The sequence below is a fragment of the Wasmannia auropunctata genome, unplaced genomic scaffold (genome assembly GCF_000956235.1).
Source record: "Wasmannia auropunctata unplaced genomic scaffold, wasmannia.A_1.0 LD336106.1, whole genome shotgun sequence".
NCBI classification, from domain to species: domain Eukaryota; kingdom Metazoa; phylum Arthropoda; class Insecta; order Hymenoptera; family Formicidae; genus Wasmannia; species Wasmannia auropunctata.
The window spans coordinates 1,593,573-1,604,189 of NW_012026784.1; the positions used below are offsets into that span (position 1 = coordinate 1,593,573).

Below are 10,617 nucleotides of genomic sequence, written 5' to 3' on the forward strand. Positions count from 1 at the left end.
ATTATGTTTGATTATTCTGCTCTGTTAAAACTTAATTTCTCCAAATTTTTAAAACGTGAGTTGGATTCACATTTAATTCTTTAATTATTAATGAGGTATTATGTAAAATAATATTATGAGTTTGTCAACAATTTGTTTCCATAAATATAAAAAAAAAAATGTAGTTGACTCCGTGTCTCGATGCATCAGATAGTAGAAGCTAATCGCGATCCCCCAAATACGAAAGGCTTCTTTGCGTGTTTATTGGAAAAGGAATACTGATAAACATCAGACGGCTAATCTCTAAGGGCCACAGTCGTGAATTTAGTGCGCACTCTTTCACTAATTTAAACAGTAATGACAAAAAGTTACAATACAATATTAAGTTTCTTATATTGAAATACTTCTAATAAAATGTAAAAAAATTATTTATGTCTTATTACTGCAAATATTATTTATTATCTGTTATTTACGCTTTTAACGTTTATAAACGAACATGATCTGAACGAGTGTATTAGATTCATACGCGTGAAAAGATTTTCAAACGTTTTTGCATTTTAATAGTTCTATTGCCGGACGATAACTCTTGACCGGTGGAACGTGTACGCCATCATAATTGTGGATGTATATGGAAAGGCCAAAGGACGCCATAACGCTTTAAAGAGGCTTGTACCCGGCTTGAAGTCGACCGCTGACCGGTCGGTTATATAGCCGCTTTGGATTAGCATGAGGTTGCACGCAACCCTGACGTTCAGGAAGACGATAAGAGAATAGGTAACCGTTTCCTCGGCTACCTAACTTTTCAACCCGTGACCTGCTACGTATAATACAACCTCGATCATTGTTCGTACTTTTTAATTTTCTGTCATACATGTGTATTAGGTGTGTCGACTACTGTCAGATGTTGCAAGAATAATTAGTGCGATTAATTGTACCTGTTAGCGCGATTTTACTTTTTTCGCTCTAAGCAGAAAGAAATTAAGAATCGAAAAACGCTCCAATACGGTCCAAGCGGATCTTGATGTTCGATAATATTATACTATGTGAATCTTACAATTTATCGATTCAAATAAATCACGCGCCGCATAATCGTCGGACTTTCAACGCAGCTAAAACTCAAAAGTACGTAATATCACAATTAACTTGCCAACGGCAATCTAATAAATTGATGCTCTTAAAGCATCTATTAAATCCTGTGAAAATAACTTAACGGCGTTTTTCGTTTCTTAATTTGTATTTAACATTAACGGTCTATCCGGAAAAGAATTGTTTGTTTAGGAAATAGGAAGACAGAATCTACTGAAAAAAATCATTTATTTGTCTATAAAAAATACAAAGGTGTACAAAAATTTATTGTACGATAAGTCGTTGTGCAAGTAGATGTTGACTAATATTAAAGTATAAATTAAATCATTCAAAAAGTTCAGCACTCATAATAATAATAAAAAATATCTCTTGCGTTACATACATATCAAATTCATTCATTGAAATACATATCAATTATGAATTAAATATACATTATTTTTTATATGCTAAATTTGTTACAATAAATAATTTGTAGGAGTCTTGTGTAGTTACAACAGCCGATGAGGAATCATTCTATCTTCTTTATGCAACATAATTATTTACAAAATAATTCCCGGGCTTTATTCTGCATCTAAGGAATATTCAGTGGCATAGCGTGAATCACACGTGACCTCAATACTTATTGATTTGCTATAATTCCGTCGTTTCGATCTTTTTTCCCAGGGGATTGACGATTGTATTTTGTCCTGAGTAAATTGGTGAATTTCTGTTAAAATTATTTTGAATATCGATACTCTCCACACTGTAATAGTAAAAAAAAAAAAATATATATATATATATAGATTACATATAGATATATAAGATATATAGATATACATGAAATAAAATTGAAAAAAATTCAATTGTAATCGTCACTAATAATATATATATATATATATATATATATATATACAGTGATCATTTTCGACTTATTAAAATTATATCGGTTTCAATCAGGAATAAACGGTATAACATAATAGAAAAGTAGTTTCATACCTAGAAATAGTGGAAATTCTTGGCTCTATGTAATATGGTTTATCCTCAGCTCTTTGGTTTGTGTTAGCTTCATTCATCATCTCTTCGTTATTAAGCGCATTCTCGTCGAGAGAATCTCTTTCGGACGTATGGCTAAACGACTCGTCGTTCTTGAACCACTCGTTTTCGTAAGCGTGCATCCATATGGGATTCGATCCTTCGACGCTGTGTTTGTTCGTGTTCGGAACGCGACCAGGACTTCTGATAAATTCCGAGTCTGACGCACCTTTGACAATATGACAATAGAACAAATGAAATTTATTGTAACATTGGAAGTAATATTGTGATAAAAATTACACGAAAAATATTTCCTCACAGATATTTAATTGGCAAATCGCTTCATAAATTCTAAAACTTTCGACGTGGAAAAGTCAGAACTTTGTCAATTACATTGAAATTCTAAAAGTAGGGCACATTAACTCGATAGAGGTTCTAACAAGTGGCGGACAATAGGCAAAATGAGAAGAACCGGAGAGAACTGGTAGAGTTATTTGCATTTCAAGTTACCGAACGGTGATGCGTTCGCCGCTTTCAGTTGTCGACGGAAAGACGCCCTTTGGGACAAACATAAAGCGACACACAGAATCAGTAGAGCTCCTAGAAATAGGGTCAATGTGAGAAGCCAGAAAGTCGTTCCAGCTTGTTCGTATTGTATAATCGGTTCAGGCTTCGCTGGCTGCGTATCGAGGACGTTGAACTCCTTGAATAGGTTGTCGAGTTTTTCGATGTTTCGGTCGACCAATTCGAGGACCTCGGATACCTCGAGGATCGAATTGTCCCGACGATTTACGAGGTGCAAATATAAATCCGTTTTCGTTCTGTCTACAGAACCGTCTTGGTTTTCATGCACTTTGTATTCGTCAACGTTAATTATAGCACTAGTGACGTTACCCAGAACTCTGTAAATGGAAAATTTAGATGATCAGCTAAAATATCTTTATCTTTTAATTTTAATGAAAATTCATAATTTCTAGTTTGATATTATACAATAATACATTGCGAAATGTGTTGCACTTACTCTCGGAAATTCTCAATTCGACTTCTGACTTCTGGCGGATGTTGACGGAGAACAAAACGAACCCTTTGATCCTCCCGTAACAAATAGATAAAAACTCTCGCAGTGTCTTGCAAGCCATATGTATCGTTAACAAGTACCTGTATTTATACAATATTCTTGTATAGACAATATGTCACTTTATCTTATTATTTTATATTAAATAAAATAGATCAAAATGATATATATCGCTAACATAAATATACCATGAAATCAAAGTAGCCTTTCATCCCTCGTTGAGGATCAAAATTTAAACTCACTGCTCCATCATCTTTATTTACTAAAAAAGGTTGCAGTTGCATATTTTCGAAGCCTTCAGTTAACGTCATATGAATTTTGCCCACTTGATAATAACTGAGTACAGCGTTCTCGCCAGCATCCGCATCAATTGCCTACAGCATACTTTTACGTATTAAACACATTTAAAAATATTAAGCACTTAAAATTAAATACTAATTAATGCTGTTAATTAATATTAAATAATGTAGCGATAAAAAATAAAGAAAGATCAGATGCTTTTTAGAGCGTTATACAAAGTTACCTTTATGTGCATAAATTGCGTGCCAAAGTCGGCTTCAGTAGTAACGCCACCCGTAAAAACGTTTTTAATAAATTGAGGTGCGTTGTCATTAATGTCGTCAACTTTTATGATGACTTGTAATAGAGTGGCATCAGCCTTGTCGAACGTTGTTTGATTTTCTGGCACGGTCTTGCAATCCTCCGTTGCTTTAATAAGCAATGTATGTTCTTCTTGCTGTTCTCTGTCCAGTAACTTAGCAGTCTAAATGATAAATAATATTGAAGTCATCAAGAAAAAAATATAAAAAATAATTTATTCAGCGACTTACGCCAAGTTCATGTTTATAAATGTCCAAAACGAACAGTCCATCGTCGTTTCCGCCAATTATGAAATAACAGACTTGAGTGGGAGGATCGTCCAAATCGTCAACATCGTCATTGTCGAACGTTTCTGGGAGTATTACCCTCTCCGATCCTGGCGGATGTTCCTCCGTGAAATTAATGTTAAAAACGCTCACTGAAAATTGCGGCTCGAAATCGTTGATGTTCCGCACATAAATAATTAGATCGAGATCTGAGCTTAAAGGCGTCGGGATACCCAAATCGTATGCTTCGACGCGTATCTATGTCGGAAATACTTTGTCAGTTTTATTTACGAGAAAAAATGTATAAAATAATTAATAGAAGATAAAATTAAAATTTCACGATTATATGCCTACCTCGTATAATTTTTGAGTCTCTCTGTCGAGCGGTAACTTTAAGGATATCATGCCTGTTTTTTCATCAATGCTAAAGGTCTTCCAATGGCCCGCGAGATCCTGCTTTAAACGATAATGCACATCGCCGTTTAATCCCGTATCGGCATCTCTCGCTTCGATCTGAATAATCGGACTTCCTATTGTTACATTCTGAAAATCGATTTTGTTACAACATTAATGCCGTTTCGTGCGCGTTAGAAATACAGCATTATGCAAATTGGCCACGAAACACGAACCTCCGGAACACGGATGGTGGTGTTGTGTTGGGGACTTATAAACAAAGGAGGATTATCATTGTAATCGGTGACGCAAATTTTCAAAATTCCATTATTCTTATTCGACGGTGTTCCCAGATCACGTACTTCGACATTTAACGTGTAATTTCCAAATTTTCCTCTCAGTGGTTGAGCAGCTTTTATCTTTGCCGTCCAATAATCCGTTTGTTCCAATATAAATAAACCTGTTAATCAAAATTTCATCGATATCATTCGAAACCAATTATATTTAATATGTTTGAGAAGATACGCTGGTTGTTTTACAGAATTTCATAAATTTCTGAATATATACATATTTGCGTTACGCATTGCTGATATCAAACATTACATTTGCTTGAGCAATATTCAAAAATTAATTGCGCACCTAATTCATTGCCAGAAGTGATCCTAATTATAACGCGTCCGTTTGGCGTGGTCGGGTCATCAGCGTCCTTCGCTTTTATAATGTATATTAAGTCCCGTATATCATGAAATTCAGATATTGAGATGCAATTTTGAGGTATATCCATTTTCGGAGCATTGTCATTTACATCGATGACTGTAACTCTAAAACAATATATTTTGTTTTACAATAATGCTGTTTAAGCGATTTACAGTTTAAAATTAAATTAGAAAAATCATATTTATCATTAGATCGAGAAACTGTATTTTGAAATTTTGCGGACATACTGGATTTGCTTAAATGCATTTCGAGACTCTCCCGCGGTATAACCAAATTGATAATTATCCCACGCTTCTATGACCAAAACATAAGTGTGTCTGGTCTCCCAGTCCAGAACGTCAGCCACTGTCAGCGATCCTGTTTCTGGATGAATAGCGAAAGTCCCCTGTTTGAAATAACAAGCTGTATTAGTTAATATATGTACAATTATTACATTACTTTGCTCTGAGCGAACAATAAAAGCTAAAATGCGCTGCAAAATAACAGATAAATGTAGACTTATTATAAAAAATTTCTTTGCGTATTATTATGAAAATGCAAGCTTCGCATACCTGAGATGACATTCTGTCTAAAAGATAAGTGATTTTCCCATAATCTCCGCTATCAGAATCTGCTGCCTGTATTACAGTGATTTCTGTGCCAATTTTTGAATTCTCCATAACAGTCACGTTACTGATGTTCGAAACAAAATACGGATTATTGTCATTTTCGTCCAAGACTTGAACATATACTTCTGATACACCTGATCTACAAAATTAAACACAATGTACTTTGATGTAGTTTGTAACAAAAAATAATGCTAGAATTTTATCACTTATTTAATGTTAAAAAAATATAATTTAATTACTCATAAATTTCTGATATCTCTAAAATTAAATATAACAATGCAATAAAGTGAAAAGAGATTTATGTGCTATTTACATAACGTATATAATAACCTAATAATTATTATATTGCAGCATAATTCTTACCGAGGTGGAATTCCAGAATCTGTGGCCTTAACAGTTAAATTCAACCATGAATATATTTCTCTGTCGATTTTGTTAGCGACAACCATTTCTCCGGTCTCAGGATCTAAATGCACGAGGTCAGTGATCTCTTTCGGGCCTTGTAAGGAATACGTAATGCTACGATTTTTATCGGCGTCATCGGCAACAATATTCGCGATATTAACGCCATTTTTACTGTTTTCCGTAACAGAACGTCTGTAAAATGGTCTTCGGAATTTAGGATTATTATCGTTCTCATCATCGATAATTATACTCAGCGTAGCTGCAAATATTTTTATATTATTGAATTTTAATGAAATACTTGCGACAAAAAAAGTTCTGTAAACATTTCAAAAACTTTTGTCTTGATTAGGTTTTATATTAACTCTTGCGGGAAAAGATCTCGCCGTTTACAAATGTAAAAACTACTTTTAAAACTAACCGGATGCAGTTTGCAAGCCTCTCACTGCGGCCAAGTCTTCGACTACAAGCCCCAGTCTAATAGTTTCCACTCTCTCCCTGTCTAATAATTTTACTATACGTAGTAAGCCATCCAGTGCATTTAACTCCAGCGCTGCTAGGTAGTCATACTCTTGCACTTTGATCAAAGTACCCTCCTCATTTCGTGCCTCCGATGAGTTGGGATCAACGCGAAAACGCAGAATCGGAGCTGCATCCAGATCCTGCGCCACTATGCGATGAACGTAAGCACCGACCTGAAGTCATTTGTTTATCGATAAAATTGAGAAATCAGCGGACAAGCGTTTGATAACGTACCTGAGTGTTTTCCCTGATAATAACAGTCCCGGGGTCGATGAAAAACGGCGGTTTATTATTGACATCCAGAATCGTGATGTTCACGAGAACCTCGGCCGTCAGTTGAATTTCCGTACCGCTGTCGATGGCGATAACGTTCAAGTTATATCTCGTGGTTTTCGGCGACGTAAGATCCGGATCTAAGTTCGAGCCCGGCGCCACTCGGATCACGCCTGTCTCGGGGCTAATTACAAACTTGTCTCCGGCCCCGCTCTGAATTCGGTAAACCAACTTGTTATTCGGCGAGGACAGGTCTTTGTCCCAAGCTTTCACCTGTGCAAATAAATATTTATTCATGATTTATCCTCGATAACTTGTGTCTAAAGTCAGTTTCTGCTAAACTTTTTCTTATTTCTTACTTTTAAGCAATTAAGAAATTTGTATTTACAATTTTGCGACAGCCTCTTATATAACGTATCTAATATTATATGATAATTACATACTTGTACAATACTCGTGCCACCTGGCAAATCCTCAGGAATATTTCTCTTATACAAAGCTCTTTCAAAAACTGGAGCATTATCGTTAACGTCTCTCAGATAAATGATCAGAGGAACGTCAGAAGTCAGACTCGGCGTGCCCAAATCTCTGGCTCTCACTGTCAATCTCAATTGACGAATGATCGTTTCTTTGTGTCCCTGATTGATAGGCAGAGCCTCATAATCCAGAGGACGAGCGGGTGTAACAACTCCGCGTTTCGGATCGATGGTAAAGTTTCGGGAGAACTCGCTTGACACCAGGGCATAGACTATTTCACTGTTTCGCGTTCCTGTACAGACATATAAGCATGACACACCATAGTTACTAGGTAGTGATATACATTTTATTCATTTCTTTATTTATTAAATGCTGACCATTCAGATCGTTGTCGGACGCTTCGACAATTAGAGGCGATTCAAAGTGATCTTCATTCTCCAACAGCACCGCCTCGTATTTATTTTGCAGAAATATAGGAGCGTTGTCGTTAACGTCATCAATATTAACTATCAATTGCGCGGAGTTGCGATTCCCTTTTCCGAGATGGTCTCGCGCCTCGACGGTGAGATAATGCCGAGCGACTAATTCCCGATCGAAACTGGGTCCAGGATGCTTGACCGTGATTACGCCAGAGAGAGAATCCATCGTCAATCTACGAAAATAAATTTGCTATAGTCTACTTTCATTATTTTATTTACTACCGACGTTAGACCTTCTGTAATTATACTGGGCAAAAAGTAAATATATGAAATTATGATAGAATTACATGGAATATAATTCTAAGAATTATTTTGATAATTTATTTATCTTACGCATGCGCAATGCTACCGCCTAAAGTTGTATATCGTATTCCGTGCGTTCCAAAGTTACCGCTGTCTCCGTCCAAAGCCTGTACCCAAGCCACGGTCGTTCCCTCGACACAATTCTCAGGTATCGAGACCTCGTAGATATCTTTCGTAAATTCGGGATAATTGTCATTTTGATCCTTTATAAAGACCGTAACTGGTACCGCGCTATATTTCGGCAAAACCGGCGAGATTTCTCTCGCGACGAGAGTGAAATTTACCACTGGAAAAATCAAATAATCCGTAAGTTTTGCACGTGACACAGTACAAGACGAATACGTAACGTTAATATTTCAACAGTCTAATTTAATTGTAATGTCTTATAAAGAAGACGAATGTGTGTACGCCTTTACCGGATATCTTTTCAAAATCGAGTTTACTCGAATCCTTAACGCGTATTAAAAACGGTGCCTCATTGATTCCGCGAAACGGTGTTACATCAAACATCCCACCATCGCCTTCGATAAATATTCGAAATGTGCCGTTGGTACCCTGAAAAAACATTTATTATAATTGTAAAGAACGTTTCCACAAAAGTTAATAGAAGAAAATTATTTTCTAAGCAAGCAGCTTTTTTTAAACATTAATTTCTTTTTGAATGTCAAATTTTTTAAGAAATAATTTTTCTCACTATTCTCAACTTACCAAGTCATGATCAAAAACTTCTGGCACAGCATCGCCAATGAAATTAACTGGCGTATTTTCCGGCGCGTTCTCGTTTATTTCGGCATGGTACAGCATGCTTCGAAATGTCGGCGTTTCGTCATTTTCGTCGGTAAGAATAATGGTCACCTCGGTACTGACAGACGGCGGTGGATTAATCTTCGATACTTCCTTCACCGTAATTTCTAGAATGAAAGTGCCATCGCTATTCTCCTCAGCCTCTCTATCCAATTGCGCTCTGGTGAACACGAGGCCGGAAGTCGCATCGATATCAAACAGATATCTCGGACCTTTCGTGATGCTATAAGTCACTTTATTGTTTATCCCCTTATCACCATCCACAGCACGAACTGTAACGAAATTTTTTGTCACACTTATTAGAGCCGCAAGATCTTATAATACAGAAAGTCTCATAATCATTGAAAGTATCGAGATCATAATAATCTTTGAAAACGATTGACGTTCAATATTTCAAGAATATAATTTGTTCTTGTTTTGAACGAAAAAAATATTTGTATAAATATATGTATATAACATTTATCATCATTAAGTTTTCAAATTTTTCTCAATAGATCAGAATTAATCTTTATCTTAGGCATATCCACAAAACAAAACTCAAAATGTATCATCGCAGCTCATATAATGCTTTAGCTATCCAATTCCTAAGAGTGTCAGTTTGCTGCTATCCTAGTTTTAAAGAGCATTAATGAAGGAACAACGGATCATAGCTTTTTGCGATCGTACTTTTCTCGCGTTAGTCTTCCGTCATAATAGAGTAAAGAGCGTATCATATGCGATTATTAGAGCGAGATCCTTTAGATTTGTAATTGTTGCAGCATTTAAAAACAGAAGTTGCGCGCGTGATGTGTGTGCGCATGTATATCGTTGCGTGCGTGTCTGTCGAAGTATGTCAAAAAATGAAATTCTAAATTAATTGGCTGAAAGCTGTCCATTACAGCATCTTAGTTAATTTCTCATCTTAATTAAGAGGCATCATCCATTATAAATGGAATTTTATTATTTATTCATTTATTCTATTTTATCACATTAAATTTATAATAAAAATTATTTCCTGCAAATTGGAAGTATTTTCAGCGCTGCTTTATTCGCGAGATATAATGCTGACCTTGTAAAACAGATGTGCCAATCCTAACATTTTCGCTGATCCTTGCGACAGGCGTCATGGCTATGAATTCCGGCGGTTGGTCCTCCACATCCTGTACTTTGATCAAAATCGCGGTGGTTCCCGTATTTACCTGGAGGGAGAGAATGATTAAATATTATATCTCGAATAATTAAGTGTAAGTAAACTCTATCTCACAGGAAGTTGCCTTAAAGAAATGGCCATAACTGTAACGACGCTTATGTAGATAATTATCTTCTAGCATTGTTCACCCTTCACTGCGCTTGACTTTACAGAGAAAAGTCAGTGAACTATCCGGTAGGGCGTATGGCTTTTATCTTACGTAATGTCCGCGCGCGTATTGCATTTTATTAAATAATATCCTTGTAACGTTTAAAACATTTCTTTTAACTTTTAGCAAACGCATCTTATTCGAATAGATATAGCACTCGGGCAAAAAAGTTCCGCATATGATTATATATAATTATATGCAAAATATGTCCATATATGTTTCTTTCCTTTGTAAAATTATTCTGTAATACAAAATTGATAATAATAAGAAGGACATAGGAAGAGC

At 35.8% G+C, this 10,617-nt stretch overlaps 1 protein-coding gene across 1 annotated transcript in view; it reads right to left on the reverse strand.

The window, feature by feature from the left end:
* Positions 1-1,276: 1,276 nt before the first annotated feature.
* LOC105451895 (cadherin-23) overlaps positions 1,277-10,617 on the reverse strand; it is a 16,581-nt gene continuing 7,240 nt past the window's right edge. The window contains exons 6-26 of the mRNA XM_011692619.1: positions 10,044-10,173; positions 8,900-9,267; positions 8,608-8,746; positions 8,222-8,477; positions 7,787-8,061; positions 7,376-7,701; positions 6,894-7,205; positions 6,559-6,832; positions 6,099-6,399; positions 5,679-5,874; positions 5,355-5,512; positions 5,050-5,231; positions 4,647-4,870; positions 4,372-4,560; positions 3,982-4,275; positions 3,675-3,914; positions 3,340-3,525; positions 3,098-3,234; positions 2,587-2,978; positions 2,041-2,305; positions 1,277-1,807 (exon numbers count right to left, since the gene is read on the reverse strand). Coding sequence (XP_011690921.1) covers positions 1,696-1,807; positions 2,041-2,305; positions 2,587-2,978; positions 3,098-3,234; positions 3,340-3,525; positions 3,675-3,914; positions 3,982-4,275; positions 4,372-4,560; positions 4,647-4,870; positions 5,050-5,231; positions 5,355-5,512; positions 5,679-5,874; positions 6,099-6,399; positions 6,559-6,832; positions 6,894-7,205; positions 7,376-7,701; positions 7,787-8,061; positions 8,222-8,477; positions 8,608-8,746; positions 8,900-9,267; positions 10,044-10,173 — 4,956 coding nt within the window. The 3' untranslated portion in view covers positions 1,277-1,695. The remainder of the gene's footprint in view (positions 1,808-2,040; positions 2,306-2,586; positions 2,979-3,097; positions 3,235-3,339; positions 3,526-3,674; positions 3,915-3,981; positions 4,276-4,371; positions 4,561-4,646; positions 4,871-5,049; positions 5,232-5,354; positions 5,513-5,678; positions 5,875-6,098; positions 6,400-6,558; positions 6,833-6,893; positions 7,206-7,375; positions 7,702-7,786; positions 8,062-8,221; positions 8,478-8,607; positions 8,747-8,899; positions 9,268-10,043; positions 10,174-10,617) is intronic.